The sequence below is a fragment of the Siphateles boraxobius genome, unplaced genomic scaffold, assembly GCF_051911475.1.
Source record: "Siphateles boraxobius isolate OS27281-9 unplaced genomic scaffold, OSU_SipBor_1 81, whole genome shotgun sequence".
NCBI classification, from domain to species: domain Eukaryota; kingdom Metazoa; phylum Chordata; class Actinopteri; order Cypriniformes; family Leuciscidae; genus Siphateles; species Siphateles boraxobius.
Window position 1 is genome coordinate 1449030 of NW_027509210.1, and position 25636 is coordinate 1474665.

The 25636-nt window shown below is 37.5% G+C and overlaps 1 protein-coding gene and 1 long non-coding RNA gene across 4 annotated transcripts in view; one reads left to right on the forward strand and one right to left on the reverse strand.

Annotated features, from left to right (window-relative positions):
- LOC143730748 (NACHT, LRR and PYD domains-containing protein 12-like) overlaps positions 1-25636 on the reverse strand; it is a 277613-nt gene that overhangs the window by 225158 nt on the left and 26819 nt on the right. For both annotated transcript variants that reach the window (XM_077221318.1, XM_077221320.1), the window contains exons 9-16: positions 17141-17314; positions 16758-16928; positions 8930-9103; positions 6144-6317; positions 5496-5669; positions 2710-2883; positions 2062-2235; positions 555-728 (exon numbers count right to left, since the gene is read on the reverse strand). In XM_077221318.1, the coding sequence (XP_077077433.1) occupies positions 555-728; positions 2062-2235; positions 2710-2883; positions 5496-5669; positions 6144-6317; positions 8930-9103; positions 16758-16928; positions 17141-17314 (1389 nt within the window). The remainder of the gene's footprint in view (positions 1-554; positions 729-2061; positions 2236-2709; positions 2884-5495; positions 5670-6143; positions 6318-8929; positions 9104-16757; positions 16929-17140; positions 17315-25636) is intronic.
- On the forward strand, positions 23457-24793 carry LOC143730798 (uncharacterized). 2 transcript variants are annotated; one of them, XR_013200637.1, is made up of 4 exons: positions 23457-23542; positions 23785-23915; positions 24229-24382; positions 24512-24793. It is a non-coding gene; the product is annotated as an uncharacterized LOC143730798 (long non-coding RNA). The 2 variants fall into 2 exon arrangements; XR_013200636.1 differs by having other exon boundaries at positions 24229-24793.

Here is a 25636-nt window from a genome sequence, read left to right on the forward strand (position 1 = left end):
AGGCTGTCACACTAGTTCTGTGTGCTGGAAGATGTCGATTCTTCTCTATAATTTTTCAACAATATCTTTTGTCAGTTTTCTTTACTCTTTATTGTAGCAGCAGATTTCTGCAGAACGACATTTACACAATCAGTACATTGTGTCAAATTATTCAACTTTAACACAATAGACCTTAGTCAGGTTTGACTCCATATTAAGATGTGGTTTATTCGCTTTCATTTTTCTTCTATTTCTATTTCTTTACTCTTTATTGTAGCAGTAGATTTCTTTTCCGCATTTACACAATCAGTACATTCTTCAACTTTAACACAATAGACCTTGGTCAGGTTAGATGACATATTTGATTTTATGTGGATAAAAATGAGGCTGTTAGAAAAAATTTAATATATAGCAGTGTACTAAGATTTATTACTAGTTAAAAGACATTTAAAATAAAGTGTAACAGAAGGTGCAGAGCTATAAACACTATTACTTGTCCTGTTGTCTTAAAATAAACTGTAAACTGAACTGCTGTACAGTATGTTGTATAATGTATGCTGTATAATGTTACTAACTCTAGTTTCTCCAGCTTGAATTGTGGGTTCATCAGTAGATCACTGAGGTTTCTCACTCCAGAGTCTCCTAGTTTATTCCAACTCAGGTTCAGATCTCTCAGGTGTGACGGGTTTGATTTCAGAGCTGAAGTCACAGCAGAACAACCTTCATCCGTCATTTCACAGCAGCTTAAGCTACATTTGGAGAAAAGAGAGAAAGAAAATCTTCATTTTGCAAAGTTATAGCATCTTCATAACAAATTAAGGACAAATTCCAAACTGATTTTTTGGGCCTTTCAATGGTCTAGGAGACACGATCTGTAGAGACGGGGATCTGCAGGGATCTGTGGTTTTATTTGTGATATATAGGCCTATAACACACATTTTCATTTAGAATTTCATATGAAGTTTAAATAACGTAACAGGAAAGAAATGTGTTTAATAGTAGATGTAAGGTAAATGTGACTATATCTGCAGTGTCCAAAGGTTTCAGTAAGTCAAATTTAAGACCTTTATAAGACATTTTAAGACCATAAAGATTGAAATTTAAGGCCTACCAAATGACCTTTGCATTACCAAAAAAAAATATATTAAAATCAAAGAAATTCTGAAAAAATCATTTTATTTCAATTAATTCAGTCATCAGAAAAAGTTTTATGTCAAAAACCAGCAAATAACAAAAATAAAATTGCTAATAAAATTAGCATCAGTATGCACTTTTTGTTTACATAAACTAATATAATTAAAATAATACAATTAAAAATGATGTCCAGATTTTAAAAGAGTCTCTTGCAACATGTTATCTATTAACATGTACAAGTTCAAATAAAGTTTTGACAAAAAAGTCTTTATAAAAAAGATAAAACTCCCATATTTCAGCCTTTAAATATTTTTTTATAAAAAGAATGAGTCAAAAATGATAAATTACTGACGTTTACAATGCACATTAGTTTATCTTTTATTATTAATAGTACAGTCGGTCTGATTTTCCCGTGGCGTCTGTCGTTGCTATGCAACCATGCACTGACAAAGAAGTTTTAGTAGCTAATGGATTTCCACCACCGAAAAACGCTTGCTGTAGCTCTGCTACAAGATTTATTTACTGAGAAGAGAAAAACACCAGTAGTGTTTGGGTGCACCCCCATCCTTCATGTTGACTGAGCTTGTAAATTCTTCTCTATAATTTTTCAACAATATCTTTTGTCAGTTTTCTTTACTCTTTATTGTAGCAGCAGATTTCTGCAGAACGACATTTACACAATCAGTACATTGTATCAAATTATTCAACTTTAACACAATAGACCTTATTTAAGTTAGGCTCCATATTGAATTTTATGTATATGAAAATGATGAAAAATGTAAATATACACTGGTGCAATAAGATTTATTACTTACTAGTTAAAAGACATTTAAAATAAAGTGTAACAGAAGGTGCAGAGCTATAAACACTATTACTTGTCCTGTTGTCTTAAAATAAACTGTAAACTGTAATATCACAGTAACTGCTGTACAGTATAATGTTACTAACTGTAGTTTCTCCAGCTTGCACTGTGGGTTCATCAGTAGATCACTGAGGTTTTTCACTCCAGAGTCTCCTAGTTCACTCACACTCAGGTCCAGATATCTCAGGTGTGACGGGTTTGATTCCAGAGCTGAAGTCAGGATGAGACTCTGTTTCTCTGTAATACTGCATTTCCACAGACTGAAGACAGAAAGAGAAAAGACTGAAATGCTACATCAGGCACTTAGTTTAATTCCCATACTCTGTTTTTAAGGCTGTCACACTAGTTCTGTGTGCTGGAAGATGTCGATTGTTCTCTATAATTTTTCAACAATATCTTTTGTCGGTTTTCTTTACTCTTTATTGTAGCAGCAGATTTCTGCAGAACGACATTTACACAATCAGTACATTGTATCAAATTATTCAACTTTAACACAATAGACCTTAGTCAGGTTTGACTCCATATTGAATATTATGTTTATGAAAATGAGGTTGTGAGAAAAATTTAAATATACACTGGTACAATAAGATTTATTACTTATTACAGTAGTTAAAAGACATTTAAAATAAAGTGTAACAGAAGGTGCAGAGCTATAAACACTATTACTTGAGTCCTGTTGTCTTAAAATAAACTGTAATATCACAGTAACTGCTGTACAGTATAATGTTACTTACTATAGTATCTGCAGCTTGCACTGTGGGTTCATCAGTAGATCACTGAGGTTTCTCACTCCAGAGTCTCCTAGTTCACTCTCACTCAGGTTCAGATTTCTCAGGTGTGATGGGTTTGATTTCAGAGCTGAAGTCAGGATGAGACTCTGTTTCTCTGTAATACTGCATTCACACAGACTGAAGACAGAAAGAGAAAAGACTGAAATGCTACATCAGGCACTTAGTTTAATTCCCATTAGGGCTGCACGATATATCAAAAAATTATTGTTATCGCGATAATAGTATATGCGATATCCGTATCGCAGAAAGGTGCGATAAATTACTTTATTTTCAGACATCCCAAGTCTCCCGGAAGTTCCGGGAGTCTCCCGCATATTGATAGTGGCTCCCTGATGCCCACAAATGAGTTAAAATCTCCCGGAATCTTGAGCGAGCGAGCAAGAGCGCGCATGCGAGTAGGGTGACCACCCGTCCCGCGTAGCGCGTGCGCGCACAGCGTTTGAAGCCCAATTCATGCGTCCCGCAAATTGAGACCGTGTCACGCATAATCAATGCTTGCTCAAAAAAAAAAGTCGGTCGCTCTATATCCTCGAGCCCCAGGCACCCAAACTAACATTACTTGACAGTTCAGCACGCTACTGTTGCCACACCCACGTGACCTCAGTTGAACTGCTGACTAGGTTGTTGTCAACTTTTTCATTGTTGTCATGACAGCGCAGTGACTTCTCGTTCCGTGAACCTCTGGAGTTGTGAGTTAAGATTTTTTTTTAAACTGTTCCTGTGGTGTTGAGCAACTTCAATAGGTTGTTTGCAGTCACGTGACTGTGTTGACGCGCGAAATTCAGATGGAGGGCAGGAAGTGAAGAACGCAATGGACGTGATGGAGGAAAGTCCGTACTGTACTACTTTAGACGCTATTACAAGAGAAATATATAAACAAAAAATCTAAACATATGTTGGACGTGATCCAGACGTTATGAAGAGGACCGATTTTCAACTGAATTGAAAGATTTGCCTGCCATTGAGGCGGTAGATCAGCAACTACCTCGTCTCACAGACATACTTTGACTTTACAAAGTTCAAAAACTGGTACGTTACACAAACAGACACATAAGCTGTATTAACTCAGCTTTGACGAAGTGATCACTGACACACACACGGGCATTTTCCCATTCGGCTCCTCCCGACCGGCAATTTTTCCGATGTTTTTCTGTCAATTTCTTGTATTTTCCCCCCTTATGAACAACAAATTTTGGCACACGATAAAAACTCCTCGTGGTTTGATCGATTTGAGCAACCATAAACGACGCAAAACATAGGCATTTTGAGTTTGTTATAGTGAGTCCTAAATATAGAAAATCACTTCCTGCCCTCCATCTGTATGTATCGCTATGGCAACGCAGTGACGTCACGTCATGTGAAAACAAGCTATTCCTGTTAATTCTATAATTTTATATTATTATTTATTTAAGGTGAATAAATTGTAATGAAAAATAAATAAAATTAAATAGCTAAAGTAAATCGTAAGTGGAAGTGCATCTGTCAATTCATTGAATGTTCAAAATATTATGAATCTTTATTTAGAAAAAAATACACATTGGTTGGCCTATTCATGAGCATACATCAGCAATTACACATGTTTAGGGGAATAGGGCATTATTAATATACCATGTAAGGTGGTATGTGCTAGAAATGGGTAAACCACTATCAGTGAGTCTGTCCGTGGGGTGGGGGCACCGCCGCGCCAGGCAGTGTCCCACATTGTCCCTCAGAAACATACCCCTTGTCCCACCTTGGGCTTATTAGCAGGTGGTCACCCTACATGCGAGACAGAAGAGACTGTGTAGCGCGCGCACACGGCAGAGAGGGAGAGAGCGAGAGACCTTGCGTGTGTGTGCGCATGTGCCTCATGAAGCGCTTGTAAGACAGAGAACATCCTGATTGGCCTGTACGTCTGAAATATGGCAATATTTTGGCTTCAATAGAGAAGAAGTGTCACAAATGCAGGTACTGTGTACGGGGCCGTTCACATATCGAGTCTAAAAACGCCTGGAAAGTGCGGCCACGGCGCTATCTCCTTCTTTCCACAAGCGCTTGCGTCTGTCGTTGCTATGCAACCATGAACTGCGCTGAGGGCTTTCCATGATGACGAATAAGTATCAGCAAAGGATTCACTGATTTCTAGCCCTTGTATTAGCTTTACTTCTAGATATATTTATGGAGATGAGAAATAAAAACCCGCCCTGTACAGTATGATCAGCTGTTCGGCCGAGCTTTCGATGTTGTTACGGAAAGGCCGAAGCTGATTGTGGGTTTTTGTCACATGACCTGTGGTGAGCTTGCGGCATTCTGAAAAGTTGCAAGTGTAACTCCTTCTGAAAAAAAAACTGAGATATTCTTCTGAAGATTAGAAGAATATATTTTAGCCTACCTGGTTTTTTTTTGTATGATCATTACAAATGATTAAAAAAAAAAAAGCTTAATAAAAATAGCATTTCTCTAGGGAAATTTTATATCGCAAGAAATATCGTTATCGCAATACATAACAACAATATCGCATATCACATATTTTCCCAGTATCGTGCAGCCCTAATTCCCATACTCTGTTTTTAAGGCTGTCACACTAGTTCTGTGTGCTGGAAGATGTCGATTACTAGTTAAAAGACATTTAAAATAAAGTGTAACAGAAGGTGCAGAGCTATAAACACTATTACTTGAGTCCTGTTGTCTTAAAATAAACTGTAAACTGTAATATCACAGTAACTGCTGTACAGTATAATGTTACTAACTGTAGTTTCTCCAGCTTGCACTGTGGGTTCATCAGTAGATCACTGAGGTTTTTCACTCCAGAGTCTCCTAGTTCACTCACACTCAGGTACAGATATCTCAGATGTGACGGGTTTGATTTCAGAGCTGAAGTCAGGATGAGACTCTGTTTCTCTGTAATACTGCATTTCCACAGACTGAAGACAGAAAGAGAAAAGACTGAAATGCTACATCAGGCACTTAGTTTAATTCCCATACTCTGTTTTTAAGGCTGTCACACTAGTTCTGTGTGCTGGAAGATGTCGATTCTTCTCTATAATTTTTCAACAATATCTTTTGTCATTTTCCTTTACTCTTTATTGTAGCAGCATATTTCTGCAGAACGACATTTACACAATCAGTACATTGTATCAAATTATTCAACTTTAACACAATAGACCTTAGTCAGGTTTGACTCCATATTGAATATTATGTTTATGAAAATGAGGTTGTGAGAAAAATTTAAATATACACTGGTACAATAAGATTTATTACTTACTACAGTAGTTAAAAGACATTTAAAATAAAGTGTAACAGAAGGTGCAGAGCTATAAACACTATTACTTGAGTCCTGTTGTCTTAAAATAAACTGTAATCTCACAGTAACTGCTGTACAGTATAATGTTACTTACTATAGTATCTGCAGCTTGCACTGTGGGTTCATCAGTAGATCACTGAGGTTTTTCATTCCAGAGTCTCCTAGTTCACTCTCACTCAGGATCAGATCTCTCAGGTGTGATGGGTTTGATTTCAGAGCTGAAGTCAGGATGAGACTCTGTTTCTCTGTAATACTGCACTTCCACAGACTGAAGACAGAAAGAGAAAAGACTGAAATGCTACATCAGGCACTTAGTTTAATTCCCATTAGGGCTGCACGATATATCAAAAAATTATTGTTATCGCGATAATAGTATATGCGATATCCGTATCGCAGAAAGGTGCGATAAATTACTTTATTTTCAGACATCCCAAGTCTCCCGGAAGTTCCGGGAGTCTCCCGCATATTGATAGTGGCTCCCTGATGCCCACAAATGAGTTAAAATCTCCCGGAATCTTGAGCGAGCGAGCGAGAGCGCGCATGCGAGTAGGGTGACCACCCGTCCCGCGTAGCGCGTGCGCGCACAGCGTTTGAATACCAATTCATGCGTCCCGCAAATTGAGACCGTGTCACGCATAATCAATGCTTGCTCAAAAAAAAAAGTCGGTCGCTCTATATCCTCGAGCCCCAGGCACCCAAACGAACATTACTTGACAGTTCAGCACGCTACTGTTGCCACACCCACGTGACCTCAGTTGAACTGCTGACTAGGTTGTTGTCAACTTTTTCATTGTTGTCATGACAGCGCAGTGACTTCTCGTTCCGTGAACCTCTGGAGTTGTGAGTTAAGATTTTTTTTTAAACTGTTCCTGTGGTGTTGAGCAACTACAATAGGTTGTTTGCAGTCACGTGACTGTGTTGACGCGCGAAATTCAGATGGAGGGCAGGAAGTGAAGAACGCAATGGACGTGATGGAGGAAAGTCCGTACTGTACTACTTTAGACGCTATTACAAGAGAAATATATAAACAAAAAATCTAAACATATGTTGGACGTGATCCAGACGTTATGAAGAGGACCGATTTTCAACTGAATTGAAAGATTTGCCTGCCATTGAGGCGGTAGATCAGCAACTACCTCGTCTCACAGACATACTTTGACTTTACAAAGTTCAAAAACTGGTACGTTACACAAACAGACACATAAGCTGTATTAACTCAGCTTTGACGAAGTGATCACTGACACACACACGGGCATTTTCCCATTCGGCTCCTCCCGACCGGCAATTTTTCCGATGTTTTTCTGTCAATTTCTTGTATTTTCCCCCCTTATGAACAACAAATTTTGGCACACGATAAAAACTCCTCGTGGTTTGATCGATTTGAGCAACCATAAACGACGCAAAACATAGGCATTTTGAGTTTGTTATAGTGAGTCCTAAATATAGAAAATCACTTCCTGCCCTCCATCTGTATGTATCGCTATGGCAACGCAGTGACGTCACGTCATGTGAAAACAAGCTATTCCTGTTAATCCTATAATTTTATATTATTATTTATTTAAGGTGAATAAATTGTAATGAAAAATAAATAAAATTAAATAGCTAAAGTAAATCGTAAGTGGAAGTGCATCTGTCAATTCATTGAATGTTCAAAATATTATGAATCTTTATTTAGAAAAAAATACACATTGGTTGGCCTATTCATGAGCATACATCAGCAATTACACATGTTTAGGGGAATAGGGCATTATTAATATACCATGTAAGGTGGTATGTGCTAGAAATGGGTAAACCACTATCAGTGAGTCTGTCCGTGGGGTGGGGGCACCGCCGCGCCAGGCAGTGTCCCACATTGTCCCTCAGAAACATACCCCTTGTCCCACCTTGGGCTTATTAGCAGGTGGTCACCCTACATGCGAGACAGAAGAGACTGTGTAGCGCGCGCACACGGCAGAGAGGGAGAGAGCGAGAGAGCTTGCGTGTGTGTGCGCATGTGCCTCATGAAGCGCTTGTAAGACAGAGAACATCCTGATTGGCCTCTACGTCTGAAATATGGCAATATTTTGGCTTCAATAGAGAAGAAGTGTCACAAATGCAGGTACTGTGTACGGGGCCGTTCACATATCGAGTCTAAAAACGCCTGGAAAGTGCAGCCACGGCGCTATCTCCTTCTTTCCACAAGCGCTTGCGTCTGTCGTTGCTATGCAACCATGAACTGCGCTGAGGGCTTTCCATGATGACGAATAAGTATCAGCAAAGGATTCACTGATTTCTAGCCCTTGTATTAGCTTTACTTCTAGATATATTTATGGAGATGAGAAATAAAAACCCGCCCTGTACAGTATGATCAGCTGTTCGGCCGAGCTTTCGATGTTGTTACGGAAAGGCCGAAGCTGATTGTGGGTTTTTGTCACATGACCTGTGGTGAGCTTGCGGCATTCTGAAAAGTTGCAAGTGTAACTCCTTCTGAAAAAAAAACTGAGATATTCTTCTGAAGATTAGAAGAATATATTTTAGCCTACCTGGTTTTTTTTTGTATGATCATTACAAATGATTAAAAAAAAAAAAGCTTAATAAAAATAGCATTTCTCTAGGGAAATTTTATATCGCAAGAAATATCGTTATCGCAATACATAACAACAATATCGCATATCACATATTTTCCCAGTATCGTGCAGCCCTAATTCCCATACTCTGTTTTTAAGGCTGTCACACTAGTTCTGTGTGCTGGAAGATGTCGATTACTAGTTAAAAGACATTTAAAATAAAGTGTAACAGAAGGTGCAGAGCTATAAACACTATTACTTGAGTCCTGTTGTCTTAAAATAAACTGTAAACTGTAATATCACAGTAACTGCTGTACAGTATAATGTTACTAACTGTAGTTTCTCCAGCTTGCACTGTGGGTTCATCAGTAGATCACTGAGGTTTTTCACTCCAGAGTCTCCTAGTTCACTCACACTCAGGTCCAGATATCTCAGATGTGACGGGTTTGATTTCAGAGCTGAAGTCAGGATGAGACTCTGTTTCTCTGTAATACTGCATTTCCACAGACTGAAGACAGAAAGAGAAAAGACTGAAATGCTACATCAGGCACTTAGTTTAATTCCCATACTCTGTTTTTAAGGCTGTCACACTAGTTCTGTTTGCTGGAAGATGTCGATTCTTCTCTATAATTTTTCAACAATATCTTTTGTCAGTTTTCTTTACTCTTTATTGTAGCAGCAGATTTCTGCAGAACGACATTTACACAATCAGTACATTGTATCAAATTATTCAACTTTAACACAATAGACCTTAGTCAGGTTAGAAAACATTGAATATTATGTTTATGAAAATGAGGTTGTGAGAAAAATTAAAATATACACTGGTACAATAAGATTTATTACTTACTACAGCAGTTAAAAGACATTTAAAATAAAGTGTAACAGAAGGTGCAGAGCTATAAACACTATTACTTGAGTCCTGTTTAAACTGTAATTACTGCAATAACTATTGGATTCCCTCAGGGATCTATTTTAGGACCAATTTTATTTAGCATGTATATTAATGATTTGCCATTGACTTGTCCGGAAGTTCATATCCAAATGTACGCAGATGATACAGTTATCTATACCCATGCAAAATCTAGGGAACAAGCCGCAGTAAAACTTACTGCAGCTCTAACCAAAGTATCAGACTGGTTAACTCTCAACTGTCTTACTCTTAACGTAAGCAAAACAGTGGGTATGTATTTCTCTATCAAGAAGAATGTTATACGACATCAGCCTGATATCTGTATTATGGGAGAGACAATACATATTGTTGATCATTTCAAGTATCTAGGATTAATTATTGACTCTAACTTAAGTTTTAAAAAACACATAAAAAAATATCCAATTGTGTCAGAGCTAATTTGGCTAATTTTAGACATATAAGACATCAGTTACCAATAGCTGCAGCTAAATTGTTTTTACATACGATGATCTTTTCATATTTATCTTATTGCTCTACAAGCTGGTCACAGGCGGGTGGGACTACGATAAAACCCTTACATACCCTTTACAAACAAGCGGTGAAAGTGCTGCATAAAAAGAACGAGAAACTACCACCATTGTATCATTATAAAAAAATACAACTTATTAACCTTTGACAGTTTTTTAAGCTTTGCTGACATGTGCCTGATGTATAAATTGATACATGATCTTGCACCACCCCCACTCAAGCAATGTGTGTCATTTTGCAGAGATAATGTAAGGGTCACCAGGGCTTCTGTAAGAGGTGACTGTTACACTCAATTTAGGAAAACTAAATTTGGACAATCAGCTTTTTCATTTGCAGTGGTTGAAAAGTGGAACTTAATCCCAAATTACATTGTACAAGCCTTAGCAGTTTTAAAATGTCCGTAAAGATTTGGCTGAAGGCGAATCAGATATGTGATCATTGACTTTTTTATATATTGTATATTTGTATTCTGGTTTTTATGTGAGTACTGTGTGTTTGTTGTTTTTTTACTTTTCCTTGCCCAGGGACCACAGATGTAAATTAGCCGTATAGCTAACTCTGGTACAAGGCTTGAACTGTGCATGGTCCCTGACAAATAAACTAATAAATAAAATAAATAAATAATATCACAGTAACTGCTGTACAGTATAATGTTACTAACTCTAGTGTCTCCAGCTTGCACTGTGGGTTAGTGATGGGAAGTTCGGTTCTTTTCCGCGAACCGGTTCTTTCGGACAGTTCGTTTCAATGAACCGGTTAAAAAAACTCGTTCACTGGTTCGTTTACGTCATCACGTAATGACGTCATTTAGATTGACGTAATGATGTAAATTCTTTCATCCCGCGGGGATCATCGGTTCTCAGATGTCGGACGTGTCCGAAAGAAACAGTTTTCGGTTCAGTGAACTGGTGATTCGAAACTGCAACACTTCTTGAGAATCGCTGTAGCAAAACGGCGCTGATCGCGCGCGCGCGCGAGAGAGAGAGAGCTGGCGGCTCCATATGCTTTTGAACCGCCCTCGCTGTACTTTAATGAACTTATTTAGAAATAAGCTGTTCCTGAAAATATCATGCATTAATGTTAACACAAATAGCCTAAATGTTTAGTTTGACAGTTTTACAAAACATTAATTGTGTTTCAAACCTTTAAAATGTAGCAGTTGTGCTTTCATGTTAATTATTTTGCTGTAATGCTTTATAAACAACATTCATATTTCTGAATGCTAGATAGCCTAATTAAATCTGTGTTCAATATTGCAAGATAATAACAGGCATTGCCTGAGTTAAATACAGTGCAAGTGCACTAGTTCTCAACAATTCTTCTTTGTTAAACTTTAATGGTGTATTGTTTGAAACACTTTGACAGTTTTATTAAAACAGTTTATTTAATACAAACTAAATTTGTGAATGTGTCATTAACTATAATTACAGTACAGGAATTTCATAAATCGCCATACATCTTTCTGTTAAAACAGCCTACTGTAACTGTTATTTTTGTCCAAAATCCCTTATTGAGGTCATAAAACACTCTTCATTTAGCCTTCAACAGCATCTTCAACTAAAACAATGCACAGTCATTTAAGACAATTTTTTTTTAAAATTAATAATTTAATACTTTCGCTCCACCAGTTGTTTCAAAAACTCATACAGTGATAATACAGTAAAGTAATACAGTAAGTCATAAACATTTCCAATATTTTTTATTTTGTAACCCTTTTTGGTTTGCAACAAAATAATAAAGTACCCTAGCATGTATTTCGTCCGGGGAAAATAATTACACGCATGCTCAGTATCTCCAGCTCATCGGTTCTCAGTATGTCGGACGCGTCCGAAAGAAACCGTTTTCGGTTCAGTCAGTGAGTGTAGGCCTACTGGTGATTCGATTTCGAAAAACGTGCTGCAGGCTGTACCTGTGCGTTCGGTTCAGTAGTACGCGCATGCGCAGTATCAGCTGCTCGTGCTCATCACTTCTCTCCTCAGCACGTCTCAGTTCAGTGAACTGTTGGAGTTACTGGAGTAAAATATACTCCGGGATATTGGTTTATTTCGAGTCCGAGGGGCTGTCAGGCATGTCTGAAAGTGAGTAGGCTAACTTCAGTAACTTGTGGATCAGCACTGACGCAAGACGCGAAGTGTTTCGAACGATTCAGTCCGATTTAGTGTACTGGTTCGACCGGTTCACTAAAAAGAACCGGTTCAAAAGAACGATTCGTTCACGAACCGGCCATCACTACGTGTGGGTTCATCAGTAGATCACTGAGGTTTTTCGCTCCAGAGTCTCCTAGTTCACTCTCACTCAGGTTCAGATATCTCAGGTGTGATGGGTTTGATTTCAGAGCGGAAGTCAGGATGAGACTCTGTTTCTCTGTAATACTGCATTTCCGCAGACTGAAGACAGAAAGAGAAAAGACTGAAATGCTACATCAGGCACTTAGTTTAATTCCCATACTCTGTTTTTAAGGCTGTCACACTAGTTCTGTGTGCTGGAAGATGTCGATTCTTCTCTATAATTTTTCAACAATATCTTTTGTCAGTTTTCTTTACTCTTTATTGTAGCAGCAGACTTCTGCAGAACGACATTTACACAATCAGTATGTCACGGGCCGGAGCCGGAACCTTGTGCACGGAAGTTGTTGTTACGGGGGAGCACTTCCGGTGCAACACCAGGCCGGTTCCGGTTTTCCCCGTGTGTTATGGCCGATCGGGGCAATTGATTAGTGGAATTGCTGACTGGTGTGAGAGGAGGAGAGTTTGGGGTGGCCATTGGGACGCGGTTTCCAAAATGGATCATAAAAGGGAGACGCGGCAGCCATGAAGGGCAGAGAGGGTGCACGCAGCAGGTGAGAGGCCGAGGAGGGAGGCAGGGGCAGCGGAGGGAGGCAGGGGCAGAGGAGGGAGGCAGGGGCAGCGGAGGGAGGCAGGGGCAGAGGAGGGAGGCTGCGAGGAGGAGAGGGAGAGAACGAGAGAGAGGAGATTTCGGCTGGATTGCGGGTGGAAGCCTTGATTGCACAGTGAGTCTGTTGAATTGCAGTTCTATTGTGGGAATGAGCACGAGTGAAATCTTACAGTGTATGGCAGGGACGTGCAGAGAGTTCCTCAGGGGCAGGGGCTCAAATGTAAAAAAGGGGTATATATATATATATGTAAGTATATACTACTATTTTTAATGCTTTATTTTGTACCAATATACACATACCGTTCAAAAGTTTGGGGTCAGTCATTTTCTTTTTTTTTATAAAAGAAATTAATACTTTTATTCAGCAAGGATGTGCTAAATTGATATAAAAAAGTGACAATTAAGACTTTATTTCAATTTAATGTTGTTCTATTTAACTTTTTATTCATCAATGAATCCTGATCCTGAAAGTACAGATTCAATAAAAAAAAAAAAAAAATCCAGCTTTGCATCACAGAAATAAATTATTTATATATATATATATGTATGTTTTTAAAGTATTAAAATAGAAAACTATTTTAAATTGTAATATTTTTTTTTTAAATTGAAGTAATTTTTACTACTTACCATTAATGCTACTGTTGGTGCTGTTTTTTGCAGTGCTTTGTAGTCAATTAGCATCCACTGTTTCAACGACGCAGATTCAGATCGCTTCATAAATAACATTTTTAAACGATTTATGAATGACCAGAAAATTACCGCTCCACTTCACATTGTCCAATGAAATTTGAACTTCTTGTGCCCGATGACGATTGGTCGGTGTATTATACATGACAAACAGGCTTCAATGAATTATGTAATATTTTAAAATATGTGACATGTTGATTTTTAACTGAATTGACACACTACCTTTTATTATTGAAAAAAAAAGTTTAAAAATTGCCGACGTGCCATATAGGCCTACTCACTGAAAGAACCATATTTGGCTCGAGAGCGTCGGTTCCCGAGCAGTCTGTGGAATACGTTTTACGCAGTGCATTTTCATTTTAAAACGCATAACCTTCACTACGGTTGCGCCTGCTGTCCACACACACACACACACACACACACACGCAAGTGACGCAACCCATAGCAACGCGTTATGGCAACGACACCTCAGACTGACAGAAACGTAAAAATATACGAGTGTGGGGGCGCTTCAGAACTCCTGACCTGATATTTAGATATATATTTATTGAATAGTGTTTTTTTGACAGGGAAGATGTGCGCAAACAGGAATATAGGCTATATTATTTTTCAAAAATTAAAAATAGCACCCCAGTAAAAAGGGCACTTTCTCTCCAGGAATAAAAAGGGCAGGTGCTCAAGCCCCTTTTGATGTCTGTGTGCACGTGCCTGGTGTATGGTGAATATGCCAGTGTGGGAATGGTGTTGTTGCTGTTCACTCGCAGCCCCAGCTGTTCATATTCTCCCTCTGTCTGAGCCTCGAAGAAGAGAACGCCGAAGCTGTGAATTCTGTTCATTCCTCTCTCTGTCTGAAACTGCTGAGTTGCGTTCATTTATGTTCATATCTCTCTCTGTCTGAGCCCCGAAGAAGAGTGTCCCGAAAGAGGGAATGTTCATGAGACTATTAATATTGTTTTTATTTAATAAAGAACATATATTTATTTTAAATTCTGTGTCTGCCTCCCTCGTGTCCATGGTCAGCTCCTTAGGGGCGGTGCTCAAGTTAGGGGTGGGCGGCCCGCTGACGCTCGCCCCAGCCTGTGACCGGTACATTGTATCAAATTATAGTTGTCATATATTTTTGTCATTATTTGAGAATGCAAGACACACACAAACACATGCCTATCTTCATAATTCTAGTTTTGACTTCTAAAGGTTTTTGAATTCGACCCAAATCCAAAATTTCACTTGCACTGCAATATACAATCGAAAGTCCAAAGTTTCATTACTGCTCAAAACCATTTTTTATTCATGATTAATATTGCATTGCATATAATGTGTGCTGGTCAACTAGTCTACAATTAAGAAACCCCTAGAAAACAGTAACAACAACATAGGAACAGTGTGTGTACATTTCAGATAGGCAACTTAATTTATTATTCCAATATCCAAATATGAAACTAAATCTCACAGAAAAAAGGGCATTTATTTGTGACATGCTGTCTTTGCATTTGAACATTGCACATTTTAAACCGGACACGCATTAGCTGAATAAACGTTAGCCAATACAAACATACTTATAGAAAATAGTTGACAATGAATAGACAGGAGTTCTCCTGTCACATGACCAATAATAGCAAAACTAATCACTTATTCTAAAAAGAATATCAAGTATAAGTTAGACGAATCTGACATATAGGGCTGTGTTAATAGTAAAACGTCCGCCATTTAATGAATTTTAAAAACACGGATGGATATTAAAAAATGCTTTCTGACATTTTGACGGGAAAAAAAACACCAAGAACAAAATTTAAACTTAGCCCGTCAATTTTCATTTTACAATTATCTTCTCTCTGTGTGTGCGCGGTCTGTGTTTGTGAGAGAGAGCTCGATTAAAAAGTAACGTACCAGTTTTCATACAAAATTATGATGTAACATAATTAGGTACTTTAGTTATTAACACAATAACGTAAAACATGCAGGCTATGTTTCTCAACACTGAGAAAGAATGAATAAATGCCTGTTTCTCCAGACTCGCGCTTATCAATCCACAAATCACAGAACTTTCATAATCACTAAGCCATAGCAATTTTAATTTTATTTAGATTTATTGTTCATCAAAACTTAATCATTTTAGAATTTGCATGGCTGAATGATGTCTTCCTCTTATCTCACCCTTCAGGAGTCAGAAGTGCTGTGACGACTGTAAAGTTACTGTCCTCGCTGATGAACTCAGTCAGACGGCGGCCGCGGGAGTGGAAGAGGATCGAGCGGATTCTTTATTACTGTCGATTTTCAGTCTCTTTTTCATGATAGGCCTTACGCATCTGTCAATCATTCCCGTTTGGAGAATGAACCCAGCGCTATGATTGGTCGAACTCCGCTTCTTTTGCTGTTGCTTGATTTGAGGACTGCGTGTGGACAGAGGCGTCACCAGGTTTTTGCGTAGTTTAGAGTGACAAATCATACCAGCGTACTTTGAGGTCAAAATGCGTATCCGCTACGCAAAATGTGTACAGGTTGGCGGGTCTGCTGTTTTAGATAATGTTTGACTTTCTCCATTGTGTTTTAAAGCGGTAAATCAGCAATAGAATTCAGATGGGTTGCACATTTTATCACCAGCGTCACGAATGGAACGGCTCGAGTAAATCTCATCACACTTTTGTAACGCGCTGGTGAACGCTCGTAGAGTAGCGGTGATTCGCGAGCGGCACTCATGCACATGCACAGTCAAATAAACCATTTGATTCGTACAGGAACTTTGTGCTTATAAAAGCTCTGAACGTGCGATGTATATAATTAATTAATGGCCTGATTCGATGTTTACATTAACCATGGTAGGCTATAAATGCATGTTTTGGTAATTGGGGGACTACGCCCCTAGTCATGTCTGATAGTAGTTTGTCATTTGAAAATCACTACACATATTAACTGAGAAAAAAAAAAAAAAAAATATATATATATATATATACATACATGCATATGAATAATCTAATGTGTTTCGTTCAACAGTCAAAAACTGAAATATTATTAAAATCAATTTATTGTGGTTCTGTGTCTGCCCAGGCAAAATCAGCCCTGACTGGAAATAGTAATACAGACTACTGTAACATTACTAATAAAAGTAATAAAAATACCATTTTTAACCATGTAAAATACTCACATCAGTGTGTTGAGTTTACAGTGTTTATCCTGCAGTAAAGCAGCGATCTGATTCACTCGTGTGTCTCCTAGTTCACGATTACTCAGATTCAGCTTTCTCATGAGTAATGGGTTTTTACCCACAATTCCAGTCACATACTGACAGGCTTCATATGCAACAGGACTCAAAAACCTGCAGAAGAGAAGATGAAGCAGGATTCAGTTAAATTCTCAACTAAACTTGGTGTAATGACAAAATCCATTTTACACGATTTTTGTCTTGAAATCACTGAGTCAACTTTGATGTAACAAAATATTATGTAGCTTATTGTATTATTGAAATAATATTTCTATTAATAATTTGGCTGCATATAATGTATTTTCTATTATTTCATTGTGTCTCACCTCAGTGTCTCCAGTTGACAGTTTGGATCCTGTAGTAAATCATTGAGCTCCTTCACTCCTGATTCTCCAGGATCATTTCCTGTGAGATCCAGCTCTATCAGGTGTGAAGGGTTTGATCTCAGAGCTGAAGCCAGAGCTTTATAACCTTCTTCTGTGATACTGCAGTCTGAAAGTCTAGAAAAAAGACAATGTCATATTCATCTAATTAATCTGTTTTTTTAGAAAGTACCTGAACAAAATAAATGAAATTCAATAAACTGAATTATATTTTGTTCCTTGTACAACAACAATTATAGTCAGTTGCAAAACAAAAAGAGACAACTGGAAATGCAGTCAAACAAAACGCCCCAAAGAAGATATCAACATCACTTTCAAAGTTTCAATTATATAAAATTATATTTCAACTATATTTCACAGGTGTGAAAGTTTTTGATCTGAATGATCCAGAATGTACAAGCAACACATGTTTTGAAATGTCCTAAAAGTTCACATATAAACCCCATTGAAGTATTATGGCAATACCAGAAATGTCCAGTTCATACTGGAAAGCCTACATATTTCACTCTAGCTGAAGCAGTTTTGTAAGGAGGAATCTAACAAAATGGGTCTACAATATCTTCACAGTGGTGTAAAACTCATAGGCCTGGTTTCACAGACAGGGCTTAGATTAAGCCAGGAGTCGCTTCAGTTAAATTAGAACATTTAAACAGCTTTTATAAACGTGCATTAGGAAACAACATTAGTGCTGTGCATCTTGAAACAAAACAATGGCACTGACATATTTTAGGATATTTCAGTGCAAGTTGCTTTCAGTAAAAACAGCTCAAACATGCAGTTTAGTCTGAGACTAGACTAAAGCCTAGTTTGTGAAAGCAGGGGTAACAACTACAGGAAGGGTTTGTTGGGACAAAGTTGGCAAGGTGAAAGCAGAATCAACAATAAGTAGATATCTTTAAGCACTAAGATATCTTACGATTATATGTAATAAAAAATAATCTAAGTGACAAATATCAGATCTCACCCTTCTTTCTCAAGTTAACAGACAGATATAAATCAATATACACAACAGCACTCAGCTCATGTCTTTTTCTCTGTTATCTTTAAATGTTTGAGGTATTATGTGTAATGTTAAACGTAAGGCACTTTTTCTAAAAGCAAGTAAAAGTTAATTGTTTCTTTCTTCAAGAGACTCATTCAACTGATGTCGATGTGAGATTCTGGAAGTCACAATGGGGTGGAGAGGCTTTATTCTCTCGTTATTCTGGAACGTCCCATCAGCAGGAGTCTGCTTTTGTTTAAACGGATGGAGAGTAGAATTGTTGCAAGTTCCGGCGATAACGAGGGTCACTGGATTATCGTGGTTATTGAATCAAATGGATGAAATTAAATCTTGATTAATATTTATGATTACACTAACAAGGCCACTAATAAGTTGTTTTTAATAAGTTGAACGCGCGTCGGAGACTGATACGGAAGAGAAGAAATTGTTGAATAAAGAAGTTATTTTGGGGTTTTTTTGGTGCACAAAAAGTATTCTCGTCGCTTGATAAAATTAAGGTTGATCCACTGTAGTCGCATGGACTATGTTAATGATGTCTTTACTACCTTTCTGGGCCTTCAAAGTGTTAATTAAATAACTGTTAATGGAGCCCATCCTGAGCCATAGGATTTCATCAAAAATATCTTCATTTGTGTTCCGAAGATGAACGAAGGTCTTATGGGTTTGGAACGACATGTAGGTGAGTAAATACTGACAGAATTTTCCTTTTTGGGTGAACTACTCCTTTAAGACCTAGAAGTTATGATTACCAAATATGTTGTTAATAAAGGACATTAAAATTTTAACTCTAAAATAGAAAGTATTAAAACATCCTTATATAATTGGTTCTCAAGACCCATCTATTTTGGGTAGAATCCTGTTGAGTAAAATTGAGGGAATTTTAAAGCTTTTACCTGATTTATGCATACCCAGTTGCTCCTAAGGTCAAGGAGACTCATTACAAAATTATGTTTAAGATTTACCCAGTTAGTGATTTTATACTTTATACAGAAACGATTTTATTTTGAGGTGGATCCTTGTGGGTTTTGTTCTTCTTTTCCTGAAACACTTGATCACCTATTCTTTTACTATGAGTTATGAGGTTCTAAAATTTTGGTTTGATATACATAGATCGTCAGTTAAAATTGAGACAATTCCTTGTATAACACAACAATATATCCTCCTTTTTAGGTGCGATTTAAATTCACCCTTCTCTGACGTTGTAAATTTTGTTTTATTGATGAGTAAATATCATATTCATACTTGTAAATGGAAAGAAAATTTAAGCCCTCCTTCAATATATTTCCATGCAAGTTCGTTAAAATGTTTCAGAGCTTTTAAAAAAAACATAAATCGAAAGCCTGAAGCTTTATTTTTCTTTTTGTCAGAATATGCATTATTATTATTTTAGCATGTTTTTCTTTGATGTCTATATAGGCTAGCTGTTTGTCTTCACCCTTCCTCCGTGTGTTTTTATTATTATTATTATTATTTTATTCCTTCTCAATTTCAAACTTTGTGTGTTTGTTCCAATGGAGGTGTCTTACATTGTTGGTTGTTCCCTGTCTTATTTATATCATGCATTTTGCATATTGCCCATATTTGTGAACAAATGAGATGGTAAAATTAGATAATTTTCTTATTTGTCTATTTAATGTAAATTGTAATAAAAGAAACCCATAGAAAAATGGATAATGTCCTGGCAGAAAACTGCCAGTACCTTTACAGACAATTCCTTCAACTCTAAAACACAACACAATGCAATGTGTAATTCAGAATAAGGGTAAAACACCTGTGAAAAATCAATACGAAACATTCCTTTATATTAACAGTACTTTGGGTCATATTTTTACAAAAAAATCCACGTACACACTGCAGCTAAATACGTTTGTCAGTTCACCTTTTAGTGCTTAATCCTGTTTTGTACACACAGAGTGTGTTCAGAATGAAAACCACATTCAGCAACCGAATTAAATCCCTAAAAATTCAGGTAGTGACACCCGCATTTACAAAAAATTCTACGCAGTGAGTATAAAACAGAACTGAACAGCTACACTGTTAAATGTTTCTGTTAATTTACACCCAAATTTCAACATGATTAACCTGTTATTTTTAATAACTGCGCCTTACTGTTAATTTTAGGAAATATATGTTAAATAACACCTAATTTTTGTTATTTAACACCTCATTGTTAAATAACACCTCATTTTTGTTATTTAACAACAAAATCGAAAATTCAAGCAATGTCGGATATAAGGTTAGCCTACGATGGTCTACTTTCATGCTTATTATAAAAAAAGTTATTATTTATAAGTGGCGAAGTTAGCAATTTCATTTCGTTTTTTTAGGTTGCTAAACAACGGCTGATTCAATCAGTAGCCTAGTCGACGGTGCAATCCAACAAACTAAATATTGTACATGCATTTACTGAATGAATTAGACAAATTAAACACCTGCTTTCTCTACTGAAAATATTATCAAGAATAATCTTGCATAGCCTATTCCACAGACACAGAGAGAAATAAGAAAGTTCGCTGTGTTTTCTGTGCATGCGCAAATGTGTTTGTTTTCGTGGGTATAATAGCCTTTTATTACCCTATTAATACCCTACGCCCGGATTTTACGCGAGACGGCCTGTAGGCTACATTTATTAGTTGAGGAACTGCGCTCCCTGTGTCTGTCTGTGTCTGTGTGTTCTGAACACGGTGTAAATATCCGTATGACACGCAGCACGCTGGCAGGCGGTACTTTATCATGTCTATTGGCGCCACTATTTGAAATGACAGGTTCATACAGTATTTTTTGAATTCTGGGAAGGAGCGTAGAAGAAGGCATTTGAACCTGCAACGAACACGAAGATCCATGTTGGAAGATCGCGGTGGCTGGTTACATCGACCAAAATCACAATAATCTGGTGAGATTAAAGAGTTTCTTGAAAGTCATGCATAGTTTTAGCATCTATCAGTGATATTGATGTACTGTATAGGCCTACTAAACGCCACGGACTTAGACCACATGAAGTAATTTAACTAGCTGCTAATGAGCCACCGTGATTCAAGCTAGCAACATTTCAATAGTTTTCCCATTAATTTTAGAAACAATGCGCTTATTGTAATGTCAAATTTATGTATACGATCTAAATCTATAACGTAAACAGTAGGACGCTAGGCCTATAGCATTCCCGTGGTCAAGTTGTGTTGCATTCTTGCCATGTGCACGTCTGGTTAAAGCAGATTCATCCTGAAAATCAAACGGTTAACATAAATCTATTAACTGATAGCTGTTTATTAGGGGTGAACGGTTCATGTATTTGTATTGAACCGCGAATCGGTACGGGCGTCACGGTCCGGTGCATGAATTAACACGGAGAATACACGGTATAAAAATAAAACTCGCGTGCAAATTAATGTAATGCTGGAACTACGGTTAGATACGCGGGTCCTTTAAGAACACCTAATCTGTTGCCCTGCTAGGTTTGTTTCCTTTAGTCTGCCTCCGCAGCGCAAGCCTCCGCTGACCGCGCGCGCGCCTTCCCAAATGGACGAGGCATTTATACTTCGCGCTCGCCGGTGTACTATTCTTTGAAACGACAGTGTGCGACTCGGTGTAATTGTCCTCTAAACCATCAGGAATCAGTGGTGAAAAGTAAGGTACACTCGTGAATGTTTATTTTAGTACTTTAGTAACTTACTCTACTAACACTTTAGGATACCCAAACCACACTACTAAAGAATCGTGTAAAGCAGTAAACCAGATTATTCCTTGTGACATTAGAAAAAAAATGGATATGAGAACGTAACCTACAACTAAATTAATGTTATCTTACATATTTTCTAAAGATTTTTATTTAGTTTTGTGAACCTTTTTATAAAACATGAGCATTTATTTTTATTTAAAGGGCTTATGTCTGCTATTGTTGGCCCACTTTGTTAATGTAAGCAACTAATTTATACGCAAGAACTGGATGTAAAAAATAATAAAATAAAAATAATTGCCTTCTGCATTTTTGTTTTGCTTTTCCCTCCATTGTACCGAACTCCTACCGAACCGTGATGTCTGAACCGAGGTATGAACCGAACCGTGACTTCTGTGTACCGTTCCACCCCTACTGTTTATGATACTAGATAACGTTAGTTGGTCTAAGACTGTATTTAGCTGCTCGTCTTTGATGGATTAAAGCTGTTTGGGCTACCAGACATGCTGGTGTGACTATTTATTTTATGTGCAGGTTTTAGGCTATCAATGAGGTAAATCCAGCAAAAACAGCTATAGGCCTACTGATCGGGCTAGTGCAGTATAGCTATGTGAAGTGAACAGCTATTCTCTTTTAATTGCATTGGTATACTATAGTGCACCCTATTTATTTATTTTTTTTGTGTGTGCTGTTTTGATTATCATTGAGTTATAGATCAATGTTTACATTTGTTTTCTTGTTTTGTTTTTATTACAGATGCAGGGGGTACCATCCCTGATCACACTGCTGTTCAAGATGATATCCCAGGATTTACTCCTCTGACCATCTATCTCTCGCTCACTTTGCCTCTATCTCTATCTATTCATCTATCTTTACCTATCTCTTTCACTATCTCTCTCTTTCTTTTTACCTACCCTGTATCTATCTCTGTTTTATCACTCTGCCTATCAATCTATCCCTATATCTTCCTCTATTTATACCTCTATCTCTCCCCCATTCCCCCTATCTCCCTCCATCTCTCTCGGTCTCTCCCTCTATATCTGTATCTATCTCACTTTATCTATCCATCATTATCTCTCTCTGTATCTTTCTCTATCTCTCTATCTATATCCCCCCTCTCTCTTTATCTGTCTCTTCCTGTCTCTCCATCTATCTATCTATCTATCTATCTATCTATCTATCTATCTATCTATCTATCTATCTATCTATCTATCTATCTATCTATCTATCTATCTCACTCAGTGGTAGTCTTATGTCATTAATATTGTGTTTAATTTGTTCTATGTCCTAGGGATATGCCACTGCAGCTGACCTTGAGAGTTCACTCTCTATACCTGCAACTCCTTATCTGATACTTCTTGGTAAGTTGGTTTTAGATAATACAGTTGGCTTTAGTGTTGTATGTAGTGAATTCAATGGTATCAAACTAAACTGTATTCAAAATGAAAACTAAAACAGAAATTTGACAGTTAAAACATTTCTGGGTTCAGTAGAAACGGGAAGCCGTTTCCAGCGCTGGATGCTCAGCCTTGAGGGCCAAATCATTTGCGAAGGGAAGGGATCACGTCCACCTTTGTGACAGGACTGGCGTCTTCCCCCCCCCCTGTTTTTACATCTTTAACTTACAGTACCAAGAGGAGGCAGCCTGCACGCTTCAATTCATCCAGAGGTAAGATATTGTCTGTTAACACCTGCATTTTTTTCTGGCCTAGCTGTGGCTCAAGCATGGTTTCAACAGGTCTGGTTGAAGGGATTTAGCTATTAACTTTGATTTAGAAAGTTTTAGTGCAGCTTACAATATTCACAGAGGCAAGAAGATAGTGCATGTTGAGGATAGTTCATGTACATTTGTTGACTTTGTTGTTGCTGTTAGTCTGTGACTAGATTTTTAACCAGTGTATAATTTTTCAGATGCTTTGTGGGTATAAACCCAGAAAAAGGGACACAGGCTGCAAAGAGGGAAAAAAGAAGAACTGTCAATTCACACGTCCCACCCTCTTGCGCAAGCTCATGGACATTCAGTGGGATTTCATTTGAAAATGGTGGGTAAGATGTATACGTTACACATACCGATATGTTCAAACAGCAATGACTCAGGAAATTCATTCTAATGTTCATTCTTAACTGCCTTTCAAAGTTAGAATGCTGAACTCCTCTTCCATGCTCTTTTGCCATTCTTTTTTGTTCTTTCAATGAATTGTATTCATCACCCTTTCTATTATTTTATGTTATTCTGTCTGTTTTGTGCTCTGTTTCTGAAATTAGCTATTGTTTGGTCAAGCCATGTGATATAATTTTGGATTAAAAATGTGAAATTATGGAACTCATCTCTATCTCTCTTTCTCTCATATACAGACCCAAGACTTTGCAAAGGATCCTCGTGTGCTTTGGAAAATGGTTAGTGGTCTAAGCAGTGCAGTGTTTTTATTGTTTATTGCTCTTTATTGATGAAGAGTTCCATTAAGTGTTAAGTATTGGTATGAATGTATTCATATGTTGAATTTTAGTGGTTTAGGTAACAAAGTGTTGATGTTCAGTATTTTGTTATAATGAACAATGTATTTGGGTTCAAGAATGTTTTTGCTACTTTTTAAGCCATGACCATGAGAAAATGAGATTTGTTTGTGATTAATCTGAGCCTATGTGTAACATTTTTATGTGACCAGGAGTCGCAGTGTATATCCTTGGTTTGAGTTTTTTAGCTGAACTTTAGCAGTTCAGGGAACATTAAATGTTGAGGTTTAGGGCCCTCTATTGCACCCACGCAGCGCAAAGCCAAACGCAAGTGTCTTTGCCATTTAAGACAGAAGCAGTTGTTATTTTCCATCCAGCGACAACAGATGTCAGCAATGAACATGATATACAGTATATTTCTTTGATTGGTCTGATCCATGTGTGCCTACATTTGTAAGTATTTACATTTCAGTGTGTGTATTACAATAAAAAAAAAGTTAATTTCAACACGGAACTATTCGTTTTCTTTCACTTAAGTGTTGTCTGATGGATTATACCTATTCTTGTATTAACTCAAGCTAGAATATGTCTATAACAATCAGTGGTACATGTTATGCGAAAAATAATTAAAAATATTTAATGGAAACAAAATAAACAGTGATTTAACAGGAAAATAATGGTAACACTGCTGCCAGTTGTTTCCTGTTTTTTCTGCGATTCACAGTAAATTCCTGTTGAAAAACATTACGGGGAGTGCACTGTAAAAAAACATTAACATGAATTAACTGTTAAAATAACAGGAAAATAATGGTAACCCTGCTGCCAGTAATTTCCAGTTATTTAACAGGGAAATAATTAACAGTGTAGTTGTTAATAACGTAATTTAACATGCATCAAAAAAATCTTCTTATGCGTGAAGCAAGAAATCACAGCAAAAGCGGTTTGAGCCTCATTTGTGTTGTCAGATCTTGCTATAAAAACAGCAAAGAAGAACAAGCCCACAATAAAAAGAAATGAATCCAAATGCTTTATGCTGAAAATAAGACCAAAATATTGTGACCCGCACTTTAATTACATAATAAAGTTGATTGCTTTACAGGGCTCTCGAGTCTCAGACACACGCATTTCAACCCGTTCACACGCTCACACGCCACACCTTGTATTTCTCACGCTGAGGAGTAAGGGAACTTGTCCCGCTATACAATTCATGGACGAGCCGCAGGCAAACGGAGGGAAATTCTCTGCCGAGTTCATAGCATCTGTCTCGATGGTCTCAAGTTATACAGAGTTTAATGCCAGCTACCAGCCA